The sequence below is a fragment of the Pistacia vera genome, unplaced genomic scaffold, assembly GCF_008641045.1.
Source record: "Pistacia vera cultivar Batoury unplaced genomic scaffold, PisVer_v2 Contig284, whole genome shotgun sequence".
Classification (NCBI taxonomy): domain Eukaryota; kingdom Viridiplantae; phylum Streptophyta; class Magnoliopsida; order Sapindales; family Anacardiaceae; genus Pistacia; species Pistacia vera.
Genome location: NW_022196095.1, coordinates 572,304 through 589,082, shown reverse-complemented (window position 1 = coordinate 589,082; position 16,779 = coordinate 572,304). Strand labels below are relative to the sequence as shown.

Below are 16,779 nucleotides of genomic sequence, written 5' to 3'. Positions count from 1 at the left end.
TCTCGTTTAGGCCGAGAAGAAAGTGGATCAATCGTTCTTGGTCCTTGATCCTCTAAAACTAGTGAAGAGTTTCCAGTGGGCCTTACAGCGGCTCTGTGACGGCGTCAAGCTCATTCCAGATGGCTGACAACCTGTTGTAATACATGGTAACCGTGTTGTTGTTTTGTTTCACTTCCGCAAGGCTTTGCCGGAGAGTGAAAATTTTTGCTAGATCCAACTGCCTATACATTTCATTTACCGATTGCCACAGTTCTTCAACGATTTATGTTGGTGGTAAGCCGGTGGCAACATCCTGGGTCAGGGAGTTGTTGATCCAGGCACAGACCAACATATTGCATCTCGTCTAGTGTTTTTGAAGATGTGCTTCAGCAGGTGGTGCGACAGTGCCATCGATGAAGCCGTCTTTGTCTTTGGTGATCAACGCTCGACGGAAATCGCGAGCCCATGTCGCTTAGTTTTCAAATCCAATGAGGACTTGTTTGACTAGAACAAGTTCAGGCCCATTGGATGGTGAGGAAAACAGAGCATCGCCAGGCTCCAGCCGGCAATGTTGAGGCTGGACAAGCTGGAATTGGAGGGGTTATGGGTTTAGGCCAGAACCCGTATACCCGAATGCGAATTGGTTTGGGCTTGTGGGCCGTTTTGGCCATCTTGATGGTGCTATGGGTTTGGGTCGAGGTGGATGTTGGGTTTGGTTTGGTTATTAGGGCATGTTTGTGTGTTGGGTTCCATTTGTGTTGTTTTGAGAAGAGAAAAAAAAAAAAACTGATTTGGTTTTTTTTTTTTTTTTTTTTTTTTTTTTTTTTTATAGGTGAAGCAATACTAGGGAGTAGAGTTTGAGCGGTAGGGAGGGAGGTCAGGAAAGCTTTCCTAGAAGGCCTGCTCTGATACCATGTAAGAACCTGGAATTCAGAGTGGCAAGAGAAGGTAGTAAGGCTACCGAAGTATGCCAAGGAGAGGTTGGAGAAGCAACTTCTAGTTGCTGAGTATGCCGAGAGAAAAAGACAGCAAGAAATAGAGAGAAAGAATACTTTGTGTATTTGATATGTATTCATGTACACTGTGTCACAATTTATACAAGTGTAGCTGTAACATGTAAGGAAAGCAAATAATGTGAAATAAATACAGCATCATTACATAAAAGGTATAGAAGGTAAATAACACCATTTCAGCTAACATGATTTTAGCTTACTATATATATTGAGATCTGTTATGCATGGAAAAGTAGGGCTGACGCAGAGCCCTGTCAATGTAAGCGGTCAGAACTTAGATAAGGTTCTGCAGCGGTCTAGACGCATGCACGTCGCATGCTAACGTGAGCAGCCTGCTCCTGTTAGTATAGTGGGTATGCGCTAGGCGGGCAAAAGGCTGGGAACGTTCCACGTGTCCAAATCTCTGCGCGAGTGGAGGAAATCATTCGAGCAGGTGAACAACTGGACATAAAGAAAGATTTGCAAGGCAACTTGACCTGCTACACAGATCTAGTAATCATTACCTCAATTCATCCCACTATAAATAGAGGGCTCCTCTCCCATTTGTGGGATTAGCTAATTTCTCTCTGGAATAGCGTATATATTCTCTCTCTCTCTCTCGTAATCTCTTGTAAGTCAGCTCGCTGAACGCGACCTGATCTCATATATCAATACAATACTAGTGGATGTAGGATTCGCTTGCTTAAGCATCCGAACCACTTTAAACATTGCTTTCTTTTCTCTTAACCAGTTCAATTCCCTCATATACATGTGTGTCTTCTGAGTTAGCTCAGCATTTCACACGTGCGAGTAATTGGTGTCAAAACCAAGCATCAACAAGATCATATCAATTATCTCCAGTAATAGTGCATTCATTTAATACTAGATTGTCAATAGTTTTAATTTCGACACAAGTGGGAGTGGTCAGCTCTGAACCCTATACTTTTAATTTTTAATGAAAATGTGGGCTGCTTCTTCTAGCAACAAAAATAAATAAATAAAAATATTGCTAATTGGATCCAAGATAAACTTTAATCACCCATTAAACATTTTTATAATACTTTGAATAAGAAAACTCTCGTCATCAGAGAAAATTTTTGTCTTCTCATCCAACAAAATGACAACAAACATGTATATACATATATAATAAAATAAATAATATTCTCAACCCAACTTTTCTCCTTATAAATACAGGCCGTCCTGTACATTTTTACTTGCATTCATTCATTTCATCATCTTCTTGCTCTCCATTTCTCTCAATCTTAATTCCAAGTTCACCACTTAATAAATAAATCACCTCAAAGGTTTAGCTTATTTCTTCATTGAAAGTTGTTCCTCGATCGATCGATTTTTTCGCTATGGAGATTCGTCTAACAACTCAAGAGAAATCGGGGTTTTTCGCGCGCGTATGGAGCTGGCTTAAGGCCTTGCCTTGTAGCTTCAGGGCTAAAGTTATTGAGCTTGCAAAGAGCATCAAAGAACTTGGAAAAAATGACCCAAGACGAATCATTCACTCGCTTAAAGTGGGGCTTGCTCTCTCAATTGTCTCTTTACTATACTATGCCAGGCCTCTCTATGATGGCTTCGGAGTCGCTGGCATGTGGGCTGTTCTCACTGTGGTCGTAGTTTTCGAGTTCACCGTCGGTAAGTTCATTGATTTATCACAACGCTAAATACATAAAGTTATCAACTCAATAATGTTTATCAATTAGTAAAGTTATTAATGTACACAGGTGGAACCCTAAGCAGATGTCTCAATAGAGGCTTTGCAACATTATCAGCTGGAGCTCTTGGGGTCGGAGCACAACACTTGGCAAGCCTCTCCGGAGAGAAAGGCGAGCCGATCGTTCTCGGAATCCTCGTCTTCTTATTAGGTATCTTTATACATATATAGTTATTCTCTGACGCAAACATCGTCACAATGTTCATAAAGCGTTAATATTATTATTTCATTGATTTGGTTTGGTTTTTTGTTGGTGTAGCTGCGGCATCTACATTCACTCGATTTTTTCCAAGGATTAAGGCGAGATATGATTATGGAGTGTTGATATTTATACTAACATTCAGCTTGGTGGCTGTTTCTGGGTATCGAGTTGATGAACTTTTGGTGTTGGCTCATCAAAGATTAACAACAATTTTAATCGGAGGAGCAACTTGTATCATTGTATCCATTTTTGTTTGTCCAGTTTGGGCTGGTGAAGATCTTCACGAACTTCTTGTTTCCAATTTAGAAAAGCTTGCAAGCTACATTGAAGGTAGTAATAATATAATATTAATATTTCAGTTGTCTTTTTTTTAAGTTGTTAACTAATTAAGTACTTAATCAATTAACAGGATTTGGAGGTGAATATTTTCAAGATTTAGAGAGTTCTCAAGAAGTTGTATCTAAGAAAGATAAGTCATTTCTTCAAGGATACAAAAGTGTTCTCACTTCAAAGAATACAGAGGAATCTTTGGTGAGTATTTTAAGATCATTTAAAAAAAAAAATTAATTTTTAACCATGTTATTGATTTAATTATCTTGATTAATTACTTTATACTAAGATGGTTCCGTAAAAAAAAAATTTGCAGGCAAATTTAGCAAGATGGGAACCTGGACATGGCCGTTTCAGGCTTCGTCATCCATGGAAACAATACTTGAAGATTGCAGGTCTTGCTCGGCAATGTGCTTACCAGATTGAAGCTCTTAATGGTTTCATCATCAACTCCGATTTCCAAGTAATACATCTTAAAGTTTAGACCTAAAATATGAATAGTTATGCGAACCATTATAACTACTTACACTTTTAATCAATAAATTTATATTTATATAAATAAACTTTAAGTTTTTATTTTTATATTATGAATAAATCTCTAAAAAGATTGTGCATTGTCCAAAACTTACTAGAAATCAAGCAACTTTATTGGCAACATATCGTCCACACAAAAATGAAAAACAAACAAATTAATTAAGTAATATAATTAATTGCTAATAACATGCATGCACATCATAATTAATTAATTACTTTTAATTCATCCAGCTCAGTAATTTATACAATTAATTAACTGTTAATGTGTTGCTGCAGATTCCACCAGAATTCCAAAGTGAAATTCAACAATCTTGCAGAAAGATGAGTGCAGAATCCGGCAAAGCACTGAAAGCATTAGCTTCATCAATCAAAACAATGGCGGATCCATCGGCGGCAAACCCTTTTGTCGAAGCCTCGAAAAATGCTGTAAAAGATTTGAAAATAACCCTCAAAGCTACAACTTTAAGTACAAACAATATCGTAGATCTCCAAGCGATCGTTCCAGCTGCAACAGTGGCTTCAATACTCATCGAAATCGTTAAAACAGTTGAAAAAATTTCTGATTCGGTGAATGAACTCGCAAATTTGGCTCATTTCAAGACTGTGGAAGCAACAGTTTCGCCTGAATTGAAGGTGCAGCCTCATAATTTGCTGCACAGAGGAAGTGTGCAGCCTGTTTTAGACGGAGAGATCAGTAATCATGTGGTTATAGACATCGATGAGGCGTCAGATTCTCCGGAAAATTCTAAAGAAAATGATGGGAATATTTCTAAGGCAGCAAAGAATGGAGAAAGAGTTGAAATTGTGTAAATATAATATGTTAATAGAATGAATGAGGTCTAGGATTAGTTTTTAAGGGAAGAATATTTATTAACAAAACCTTACCTTTTTGGTGTTTAATTTTCTACTGGTATGTGTTAATGAAATAGCAGAAGGAAAAGGAAGTGCTTTTTGCTGCTCTGAAATCCTTGTCTTGTGTAGATTTATTTCTATTGCTTTTTAACCTGAATTTCATTTTCTATTATGTCAAAACAAAAGAACCCACATAGAAGTTGGAACAAAGTTTATGACATCTATATTGCTTTTGCCAAAAAGTTAATGAAGATCATTTTACTTGGAGTTGAAGATATAAATTATATATGAAAATCAGAGACAAAAATAATTAAATAATATAATTAATGGTGGAGTCCTTATAATATTCCACTCAAAAGTTCAGTACATTGCTTGATGGATTTTCTTTTTTTAGAATCAGCTTTTTTCTATTTTCAGTATATATAAATAAGTTGACCTACTTTGATATTTGATAAAAAATAAAAAATAAACAAATTCAACCATCTTCGAAATTCATCCTCCAAATTATGAAAACTATTATCGGAATATTCTTATTTAAATCATCAAAACTACATCAAAAACCTCCCATATATAATATCTTTATCTATTTAATTTCGATTAAGCCAAACGTCTTAGAATTAGGTAAAACCTTAGATTACTAGGTGAAATAAAAAGTTCCTGACATACCTACGAATCTATAAAATGTCAAATCAATGTGTGTGACATGCAGTTATCCCATAGTTGATTTATGGTACATATATCTGTTATATAGAAGAGTATTTATTCGAGAGACGAGACCAAAAAAAGTGGTCATTAACTAGTACATAGAGGAACCTAATAATATATTTGCAAAAGCTTAGGGTTTAGGGTAGTACGTACTAGGTTACAAGTTATTCATGGTTTATATTATTTTATTATTATTTTTTTTTTTTTTTTATCGTGAATTCAGTATTTCAGATAAACAATTAACAATATACTTAATAGTTTTCTCTCTTTTATCCGTTTTCAAATTTAGAGTATAAACCCAGTAATATTTCTCTTTCAATATTGATTCATTGAACCATATGTAAGATCGATCATCAGGTAGTGGTTTCTGGAATCAAATTGCAGTAGAATTCTATATTTGTTAATTGACTCATCATTGAGTTAATGGGGTTCATTCTAGCACCACACCAGTATCAGAAACATATAAAGAGAAGAGAACAAATATAATTCAGAGAGTTGAATCTTGAGCTGTTTCCCACTTCTTAGACTTTCCACGAAGTTGATATATATTATTTATTCCTAATTTAAAACCCTATGGTGGATTTCATAGAAATCCATTATATAGATAACTTCAATTCCTATACAAAAATTTAATAACATGTGGTCCACATTTTAAGTCACATATAAATGAATTTACAAATTAAACCTTATTTATAAAAAGAGTTAACAATTTTTTCCCACCTAAATAATGGTTTAATGACACTTTTCCACCCACAAACTTTTAAAATATCGTTTTACTACCCAAATTTATATTCTGACGACGAATAGAGAGAGCAAACTCGATCAAAACTGTTGGGGCTTTTGAAGATGGGAGGCTGATGAGTTTTTTTATGATGGAAGGTTGAATTTTGGTGGTTGGGATGAATTGGAATTTGACTTAAGAGAAGCGATTTTGCAAATCGATTGCCAGCGATTGGCGGGGTTGATAGGAATAGGGTTTGAGGGGTTTTGGTGCGTAATAATCGAGAAAAAGAATGGTAGTGGTGTGGGGTTGCAAAGATGTCGGAATCGGAAACAGAATATAAATTTGGGTAGTAATTAAAATGGTATTTTAAAGTTTGTGGGTGGAAAAGCGTCATTAAGCCATTATTTGGGTGGGAAAAAGTTCTTATAAAAATTATAAGATAACAAAAAGATCAATCAAATTAATCGAAACAATAGATAAGAAAATAATTTATATATACATTAAATTTGTAATGAACTAATGATTATCTCAGAACTTCATATGCTCGTGGGGAAATGCCTCTATCTGGGTGAGGATGGAGGAGTTAAATTTGGAGACTTGCGTGGGTCTGGAGGGCAAATTAAATCATCCTAGTGAAATTTTTAGGAATGGTGCCTAAATTTATAGTGGGCTGGGGAATAGGGGAGACCACCCTCCCCCTAGACCTGGCCAAACGGGTACTGTAAATTTATGGGTTCACTCGTATTCGTGTAATTCCTACAGGTACAAGTTAATATATTTAGGACCTGTGAGAAATGTACCTGTACCCAATCCATCCGTTTTTTTTACGGGTGGACTGAGTGAAACTCGCGAGTACTCGCACCAAATTAAAAAAAAAAATTGAAATAGTAAAAATGAAATTACAATTACGCATTAGGGTTATTTTCTTTTCTATCTCACTCTGTCATTCATTCTCAACTCTCGTCTCGTTCACAGACTCATAGTCTAACTCTGGTCCTCCTCAGTCCTTTGGCCGATCATCCTCCACTTTTAGCCGATCATCGTAATTTGAATATCCAATCAGTTTGCACCTGTTCGACCTATACCCTTTGACAAGTACTCATTGTTACCCAATCCGCCCATTTGTCAAGTCTACCTACCCCGAAACTGCTCCATTGCATTGAAAATTTCGAAACTCACTTATAAAATATTTTTTTAAACGTTCCCGAATATATATAGCATAGAAAGCATGTATTCTTATGTACTTTTAGTACTTGTTAATTTTGATTTGGCCAAGGATATGCATATTTAATTTTGATGCATAATCATTTTATTTTGTTTGGACGAATAGCATTATTCAAGTATTAGTTAAACATTAAACTTAAAAGAAGAAACCTAGATTAAATATTAGTTTATAAATCATTGAATAATTATAAAGTTATTTGATTTTTAGAGATAAAATTGATTATGTCTCTAGTTTCTTTTTAATTTAATAAAAAATTTCCCATTCCATCATGTTAAAAACAAAAAAATAAAAAATAAAAGAACATTAGTTCATTGACATTAGCATAATTTAATAGATTTTGGTTTGAACACCCACCACAAAAAAAAAATTAATTTGAAGTTAGGTCATCCACAAATCGACATGCACGTGGAGCTATCCTTAATTGTGTTCATTGTTAGTACTTCACTAATTAATTGAAAATTAGATTCCTCTAAATAATATATTGAAAAATTAAACCAAATGAGCAAGTTGCTACATATATACCATTCTAGATTTAATATTCCATATAAGGAGATTAAGATTAAATTAAAATAAATCAAATTAAAGTTAACTAATCAAAAAGAGGGTTATACTTATACAGAATATTCTTAGAATTTTTCAATTGATAAATAAATAAAGTGAAGCATGTGATGAGTAAGCAGAAGATGGGTTCTCTTAAGCAAAGATAAAATTATTTATTTTTTAAGGTCAGAAGCTGCAATCCCAAACCCATAATAGAATTTGGAAAGCTGAACATTCTTCTGCTTCAATTTTATTTTATTTTAGTAAATGCAAAGGAATTAGAAAGCTGATAATCCTGAGATGGGAATCAGTATTGGAATAAGTTAATTTTTAATTATTATTTTTTTCTCTTTCTTTTACTAAACTTTATGAGTGGCTGCAATCCCACAGCTCAAGCCACTGTACAAAGCTGAACATTCTTACTGTCATCAAGTTAACTAAGTTTAAATAATTCAATTAATCAAGATCCTTAAAAGACAATTAAAAAGAAAAAATAAATTAGGTCAGATTCATGATCAATGAAGTAAACTTATTAGAAGAGGAATCTAAGCACTAACGAGTTGCCTTCTGTTGATTAGAAGAAGATTATGTCTTTAGCTAGAGTTTGCATATTTTTTTTTTTTTTTGGTAATATTTAGATCCCAAAATTATTGAAAATCCCCTTAAATGGGTTGTTTTCTTAGTTTTCAAAATCATTGGGTTGCTTTAAAAAATAAGATCATACCTTAGGGGTTTCAAAATATCCTTTTTTTTTTTTTTTTTTTTTACTATTCTTAGACCCATAACGTTTGGGTTTTTATCAAATACAACTTGTATGCAAATAAGATCTCATGTTTAAAATTTAAATAGTTTTCTCATAATGGAGAGTGATTTGAGACGTGAGAAATTTGAATTTAATACCTTTAAATATCATATTATATTAACTATTTTGTTTAAAACTTTCAAATAACAGCTAAACCATTATATTAATAATTAAGTTTAATAAATGTATTTAAATTATAAAGAGTATCATTGATATATATATTAAATATCAAGCTCGGAATCTAAAATTTTCAAAATCATTTAAAAACAAAAAAGTCAAAGAAGAAATTGAAAGCCACATACTAGACTTTTTGTTTTTTCATCTTAAATCAAGTTGCACTTAATTAATTGTCAAAGGTAAACCAAACTTAAAAGAAAAAATGGTTGAGGAGAAACGTACACTTATGGCATGGGCATGATTAAAATTGCCAAAAATGTCCATAGAAAGCTTTAGTACTTTGACGAATGCTTTAATATTAAACTTTATATTATTTTTATTTGTATTTTTTATTTCTGTGAGGAAAGCTTTTGCCTTTATTCAATAGTCGGTGTCCTTTTTGGTAAATGGGCACCACATGATCAAATGACACTGAGAACCCTGCTCCATTTTGCTTCAATAAAAACAAGAGTCAGGGTAACACGTGAGCCGCACGTTCCAAAAAAGTATATTGACATTTGACATCCATGAACATCTGTATTTTTGTCTTCATGCATCAAATTTTTTGTTTATTTATTTATTTATTTTCTTTTATTTTTTAATTACCGATTTGACTTTTAAGAGTGTTTGATTTAACAGTTAATGCTGATTCTTTATCAAACAGTTTAGGGTTTTTAAGCTTTTAAATTGAAACTATCATGCTATCAAGAGTTACAAAAAAGTCCCTAGAAATTCTATTACTTTCACTAACGCTTTATATTATTTTTAATAAAGTAATGATATGTACACTAACCAATGTGTACTACTTCAAGTACTAACATTAAAAGTTAAAAATTTTTTTTTAAGAGAATTTTAAATTTCTAATGTTAATACTTGGATTAGAACACATTGGTTAGTGCACATAGTTTTATTATTTTTAATATTAAAGTGAAATTTCCCTCCTTGGGTATTTAAAATAATAATTTTAATTTTATGTAGAAATAATTTCGTCCCTTAAGTTTCTCATACACCCCCTCCCCCCAAATGTCATCTCATAAATACATTTTTTTCAATTTAGTCTCTTCATTCATTGAACATCACACTTTGTCCCCTCATATAGTCATATGTAATTTCCTAGTTCTGCCACCGAATGCAAATAACAGGTAGATTTTTATTTCAAATACATGAGGGATAGAATTAGTATTCAGTGTTACCTTATAGAGGAAATTGTACTTTTTTACTCTAATTTTACTTGTAGGATCGTGCTATATTACCTTAAAATACCGACTTAAATTGAGACACAAATTCATAACGGTAGATATATTTAGATCTAATGGATATGAGAAGAGAGTTGAAGGTGGTTATTTTCTTTGCCACCTCATGTAATTTCTAAGCTACTGCTTTATAAAAGACTAATGATTGAAAATTTGTGTAAAAAAAATTAAATCAAAATTTTATTTTATTATTTTTATTTTAAACCAAAAAGTCCAAACCAACTTACACGAACCTCAACTAATCTTCGAGATCCATTGAACCACTTGGCTTATAAACGGATGACAAGACTTTAAGATACCTAAAGGTCTTATGTTCAAGTCCCACCAAGTAACTATCTATCACATTTATAACTTACCTAGACCATTAAACTTTATTTTGAGTTACTCTAGTTAACCCTTACCATAATTTTCATCTTTGTAAGCTTTAAAAGACTCCATTTCCAAATCCCTCGATTATTTGTAAGAGTGACTTAACATATAGTTTAGCCTTAACTGTCTTTAAATTCAAGTAATTCAATGTTAGTTCCTAATTCCACCTTGATAATTTCATAAACACCGTTTTATGTTTTTTGAAAAATAGATAAATTTTAAAAAAAAAAATATTGGAGAAACTTATTATTTATAGATATGGTCCAAAATAAAAATCAAAACAATAATCAAATCCAAGTCAAAATCTCTAGACTGTCACCTTCAGGATGCACGAATTTTGAAATATCCAAGTACTCCATACACTAAATCTTACAAAAAAAGGCAACAGAAAGAGTTTGGAATCAAAAAGTGTACAAAAAATCTGATCGATACAGTTTGTGAAAACTTGTTCATGAGAATACGAAAGCAGAGGAGAAATGACAAAGCTTATTCCAGCTTGAGCCGAAATGTACGTTTAGCGAAAATTCGGTACAACAGAAAATAGTTTATTGTGTTCATTTTTCAACATAAGAAATCACTAACTAGGCATCTACTCTTCTATGAACAAAGCCAAATTTTGTATTTGGCTATCATAATACGTGGTTCTGAAATAAAAATATATTGCTAACGAACGGAAAAGAAACCTTCTACTAACAACCATGGACTAGATCCACGTTCAATGCTTGAAAATTTATACATGGGGATTGTTGACTACCTATTGGTTCCTGTACTCACCAGCCATAGATAGGATTTTCTACTTGCGGAGGCGGAAGATGCAGGTCTTTGCAGTGCTGCTTGTCATAGTCTCGTGTCCCAGGTATTGCTCCAGTACAAAGTCTAAGAAACTCGTTCCCGGTGAAACAGTAGTGAGCGAATGCCAGCCCTCCATCAACCACATTATTAAGACTAGGCATTGAAACTGACTTTTTGACGATCTTTCTGTTAGTTCTGCCTGATTTGGCATCATCATCTTTGTTATTCAAGACTCTGTCAAGCTCAGAATATTCGATAAATCTCTGGGTGGCAGCCTCCCATGAGAGGTTATATCTTTGCTCAGGAGTAAGAGGCTGAGGCTCATTTTCCAATGCTTCTTTCACTTTGGCAACAAAATCTTCAGATGTCTTGTATGTCAAACAGTTTGGAAATGACGTAAAGAATTCATTTGATGGGTGATCTGCACAAATTACAAATTTTCCCATGGCAAGTGCTTCGGCAGTAGCTGTGCAGAGCACATCACTAACACTAGGATTTATGAAGACCTTGTACCTGCAAGCATGACGAAAACATGTCAGACAGAAGGATTAAGGGATTATAATTAAGAAACACATGGTCAGTTTGCTAGCTCAATAGAGCTCATCTTGATTTGATTTGATTTTAAACTCAAAACAGATTCTCTTCGGATTTATTTCATATGTTATGCAATGAATTCTAAAAGATTCTGAAATAAAATCCTTTCCGTAAATAGTTTCAGAGCAATAATGATGGTTCTCAAGAGTTCCTTACCCATGAAGAGAATCATCTGCATGGTCTCTTCCTCTCTGAAAATTGAGATTCAAATCCAACCTCTTAGCAGCACTTTGAACTTCATGTGCATCCTCTCCGTGACCGAAAACATCCAACTTGAGACCATTAAGATCATTCTTGTGCTTTGCGAGCAAATCTATCAACTCCCTGTATCCCTTTGCCCAGACCATCTTGCCTAGAAAATATGCTCCTTTTGAGAAGGCTTGCTGCCCTAGTTCCCTTTCTGCAGCAACTTTTTCACCAATTTTCAAGAACTTTGGATTTACACCATGGACATTGCAAACCACAGACTTCGGTAAATCCTGAGTGGCAGCAGAAAGGCGAAGAACCTGAAATAGTGGACACAAGCAATTAGATTAAACCACATCATAACCACCTGTAAATATTACTAAGAAAGATCAGCCAGATAATATTAATTGAACCACTTTCTCATGACGAACTCATTAGTCACAAGTTATCATGCAACAAATTTGACATACCTTGTGGCAGTATGCTCTTGTGACTATATTGTTTATGTGCTTCACAAGGAAAGCTTGAAGAGCCCCATTTTTCTCCCTCTTGATATATTCCAAGTAATTTGTGTGAACAACACCAACAACGTGGTTGAATTTATCAGTCCAGCGCTTACCATGATGGTACCAATTCAGGTGTTCTGGTTCTTCCAGGATTGCAATATCAGCATCCTTTGATGGTACAAACTGAGAAGTATCCCCAGTGGGTATTATACTACGCCTTTCTTTTGAGAACTAAAATACAGGGAGACAAAAAATTGTCAGACGTGCATTATAATGGTATGATCAACAAGAGATAGAATAGTTTGACATCCAAGAGATACCTTTCCAGGATAAAAGGAGATCTTAAAACCAGCTTTAAAGCCAACCCTTTCCTCGAGCCAGTTACGTATGTAGTTTTCCTGCTCTTCAGGTGAACTAAAAGTGACGTTGTTTGGATAAACTAACTCTTGATCTGACTTGCAAAGCCAGGGAACCAATAGTGTGACATTTTGTTGTGCAGTCTTTGATAAATATGCTGCTCGAAAAAGTGGATTTACAGCTGTTCCAGTCATCCATGGAAGACTAGCAGTTGTGACAATGGCCACATGCCTTTTTTTCTCTGACTGGTCATACTTTGCAAAGTCTGTCCAAAAGCCACCTTCATAATGATGTCCTGTACTTTGAAGGACACTGGCTAACCTTAAATCCAGTTCATCATTTATGTTATCATTCTCAAGTAAGGTGGATTCTCCTGCAGATAGAGAGCGCAACAGAAGTTGTTCTTTGCGTTTGCTACACAAGCCCTCCACTATCTTATCACATATATCTGAAATTTTATTCAAAACAGCATTAAATTCAAAGCAGCAGTAAAATTGTCAACTGATATTCAAAGATGATAATTTCCAGAAACATGAAAACCATCACATTGATCTATTAATCAACCAAAAAAAAAAAAAGAAAAAAGAAAGAAAGAAATATCAAACATTGGTTGCCTTACAACTAAGTAATAGTAAAATCAGCACTTATACTGGTGCCCTTGATAACTAATTATGCCAATACCTTAATTATTTAAATTGTTTTATAATTACTTTTACTACTAGTATGATCAGCAAATGTGACAGCATTATATGAATAATAAATGTACTAAAGAAGATGAAGTGGGACGGAATTTCAAGATTTGACAGCCAAATCATTATGAAATATTTTAGTATTATATACCATCTCAGTTTCTTTTATATTATTCACAAGTTCTAGCAAGATGAAGGTTGAAAATTTTCACTCATCCAGGTCCATATTTGGCCATTAGTCCCACTAATTGATTCATTTTATAAAACAGCCAAAAAGATTTGTGATTCCCACAGTCCACTTATATATTGACTCATTAAGCTCCAAATAGAGTATTAGAGAGATATCCAAGAGTAATAATACAATAAAGAGTACAGAATTTTACTGTATTAGAATAGATAAGAAGTTAACCATGCCTTTCAATTCAAAATATAAACCTAAAAAAGATCACAATTACTTGCCTCTTCTAACACCAAGATGATCCAAAAATGGTCCTGATTGTCTCACCAAACATGCCAAGAGTTCTGGTACATCCAGTGGGGGTACCTCCTGTATCGGTAAAAGAAAAAAGATCAATGCCACACGTCTTCTAATTTAACAAACATTTCTAAAGGTCCTGGACAATTGAAGGAGGCATTCTGTGCATCAATTGTCTAAATTAAATGATAATTCATAAAATTAAATGTGCATTTAAAAAACAAAAAACATACAGGTTAGACACCAACCTTTGAATCCTGAGGCTCTTTGCAAATTGCTTTCTGCACAAACATATAACACATTATTAAAAATTAGCTTATCAAATACATTAGCAACACAAGACAAAAGCGTGAAAATGAACAAAGAACAATTAAAAAATGGCTAAAATTTTCAACACCAAACCAAAAATCACAAAAGTTAAAGTAGATGGTCAAGAAATTCTAACTTGAGGAACTGACTTAGTTTTGCGATATCAATCATTAGCCATTAATCAAATGCAATCTAATAGACTTCGGAGAGAAGTTCTAAACCACCAGATATGCAACAGATGGATGAAATATTAGTATCGCAAATTTAAGTAAAAAATTTAAGCTTCAATACCTAACCCATAAACAAATACAGTATTTGACAAATTGAGTTAAATTCTCTTCCTCTCTCTCTAACCTTCTCTCCCTCGTGCTGGTGCAGCAAGGGTGGGGGAGTAAATGAAAATATGTGCCATTTATTTATAGCAAGTTAAAAATATAGCTAGATAGAAGCGTTATTTCTACCACTATAAATCTAGAGTGTTTGACAAGACAAGGCATGAAACTCCAGCATATGGATTGTCATTCTACACATGCATAAAGCATTTTATGCTTTTTTTTTTTTTTTTTAAATATTCTAACACTATGTTCCATGAAACATGGCTGGAACTTATAACATTAATAAAAGAACTTGACCTTCAACTGTGTGAGATCTATGATCACATAAAATTTCTAGTTGAACTTCTCCATTGCATCCAGGACACTCTAATTATATGTTTAACATCTTCCTAGATCTCATGCTTTAGTAGTAACTTGAGCCCAAGGTACCAAAAACAATCACTCTTGCATCCAGAAGTAGGAATCGGATGAGAGCCCGTATTTTTCTTAAAGTTAGTATGATTTAGTGTACAGACTGCTGTATGCGTGTCAGAGGAAGAAAAACTGCTTACCTTAAAATTGCAATTCATGTATTGTCTTTGTCTAGCATATACTAAACCTTAAACTCTAAAATATCCCACCATAAATCCAATTCGAGCAAACCTCTACCCTAATATAATTCTTTAACGGGATTCTCTAGACAACCAACATTTGCCAAAATAGTTAATCTAGAGTCTGGATATATAAAAGCAAAAGATAAGGGCTCAAAGTTAAAACTTATAGTAAACCAATTCTAAATAGGAAACCAGTAGCATCCCTCTCGCTGGAATTAACACCAGAAAGTACTAACTCCACTATACACGAGTCACGTTCATATCTCCAACGAGCACACTTCTTTTCCAACTTTCACCACAACAAATTGCTAGGAATCCAATCATAAGCCTACTATCGATATAAGCTATCAATATAAGCAATATGGACATTTCTTCTACAATTCTCTATATTCTGCAATTAATCTCCTAATCAGAAAAATAGCCTCAAATACTCAATATTAGTTATCTGAAAACATGCAACTGACGTATAATTCATCCCAGGCTTCTCATGAGCCTCCCCAAAACCAATGAAAATTTCCCTAGAAAGCATATACACCAAACATTTTATAAAATTTATAACCAAAAAACACAAAATTAAAGAAAAATAAACAAAAACATACCAAGCTAGACTTCACTTTCTCAACAAAATCACTACTCTTGAACCCGCCAAAAATGTCCTCCACAGACAACTCTCGCTTCCGCTCAAACTCCCTCAGCCTAGTCTTCAGTGTCCTTATCGGCTCCCATTCCCTCTCTCCCTCTCCCCAGAACTCTCTCCCTCTTTTACCCCTATCAAATTCAATAATTCCATTTCTGTCCCTCTCCTCATCCACCTCCGATACTATCGCATTCCTTATCGCCGACAGGTCTAACCTTATCCTCGCGCGTGGTCCCCACTTCTCCAGCACACGCTTACTGATCTCCGGTGCCGAGTAAACTCGCCGGAACTCCGAGAATTTTGGCTGAAATTTCTTAACAAAGTCGATTTCCGTCCCCGACGGCGACGGCGACGACTTAATCGACGACACTGAGAACGTCGACGCCGAATTGAAGAAATTATCGAGCTCTCTGTCGAAAGAACTCGCTAAATTCTTGAATGAGTTGGCTCGGTTCTTCATCAACTGCAAATCAGCGTCCGCCGAGTCACGCACCTCTCGCCAGCTCTTCGATATAAATGAGAACGCGTTAGAAGACGTCGTAGAAGCGCCTGGCCTCTCGTTCTCCATGCCGTGTGTTTTTTTTTTTTTCAGTTTGTTTTTTCTTTTAATTATTTGAATTTCTAAGAAATGTTTTTTAATAGAAACCGAGACAGGAGAATGAAGAAGAGAGGGATTAAAGAGTTTTTAACTTTGATTTTTCAGTATTAATCTGGAAGTTGGGGAGTACACGTGGACGGACACGTGGGATCGTGGGGCCGTTAAGGAGAGGTGATCTGGATACAGTCACGCGGGGGTTGAGGTGGCGGTGTCTAATTGGACCAAGGTGATTCTTCGCGAGAATATCTTATGAAAGAGAAGAATATGCTAGAGCCTTGAGACTAGAGAGTGCTTGCTTGAAGTATTTGTTTCCGTGTGGGGA

The 16,779-nt window shown here is 34.5% G+C and overlaps 2 protein-coding genes across 2 annotated transcripts; one reads left to right on the top strand and one right to left on the bottom strand.

Annotated features, from left to right (window-relative positions):
- Positions 1-2,285: 2,285 nt before the first annotated feature.
- On the top strand, positions 2,286-4,645 carry LOC116134323 (aluminum-activated malate transporter 8). The gene is made up of 6 exons (XM_031420009.1): positions 2,286-2,615; positions 2,705-2,845; positions 2,954-3,226; positions 3,306-3,427; positions 3,543-3,689; positions 4,037-4,645. Exons 1-6 carry the CDS (start codon positions 2,330-2,332, stop codon positions 4,568-4,570), a joined length of 1,503 nt encoding a protein of 500 aa, XP_031275869.1. The 5' UTR covers positions 2,286-2,329; the 3' UTR covers positions 4,571-4,645.
- Positions 4,646-10,863: 6,218 nt separating this feature from the next.
- LOC116134236 (digalactosyldiacylglycerol synthase 1, chloroplastic) lies at positions 10,864-16,517 on the bottom strand. Its single transcript, XM_031419907.1, has 7 exons — positions 15,822-16,517; positions 14,234-14,266; positions 13,970-14,057; positions 12,785-13,269; positions 12,429-12,695; positions 11,929-12,278; positions 10,864-11,691 (listed from the first exon to the last, which is right to left on the bottom strand). Exons 1-7 carry the CDS (start codon positions 16,425-16,427, stop codon positions 11,157-11,159), a joined length of 2,364 nt encoding a protein of 787 aa, XP_031275767.1. The 5' UTR covers positions 16,428-16,517; the 3' UTR covers positions 10,864-11,156.
- Between the last annotated feature and the right edge of the window lie 262 nt (positions 16,518-16,779).

Bases quoted from the DNA above. Each gene is read 5' to 3' on its own strand.
- LOC116134323 (XM_031420009.1), top strand. From the start codon at position 2,330: ATGGAGATTCGTCTAACAACTCAAGAGAAATCGGGGTTTTTCGCGCGC. The intron at 2,616-2,704 runs GTAAGTTCATTG...TAATGTACACAG, and splicing joins AGTTTTCGAGTTCACCGTCG to GTGGAACCCTAAGCAGATGT. The intron at 3,227-3,305 runs GTAGTAATAATA...ATCAATTAACAG, and splicing joins GCTTGCAAGCTACATTGAAG to GATTTGGAGGTGAATATTTT.
- LOC116134236 (XM_031419907.1), bottom strand. From the start codon at position 16,427: ATGGAGAACGAGAGGCCAGGCGCTTCTACGACGTCTTCTAACGCGTTC. The intron at 13,270-13,969 runs GCAAGTAATTGT...ATAAAATTTCAG, and splicing joins TCATCTTGGTGTTAGAAGAG to ATATATGTGATAAGATAGTG. The intron at 12,696-12,784 runs GTATCTCTTGGA...CCTGTATTTTAG, and splicing joins TCTCCTTTTATCCTGGAAAG to TTCTCAAAAGAAAGGCGTAG.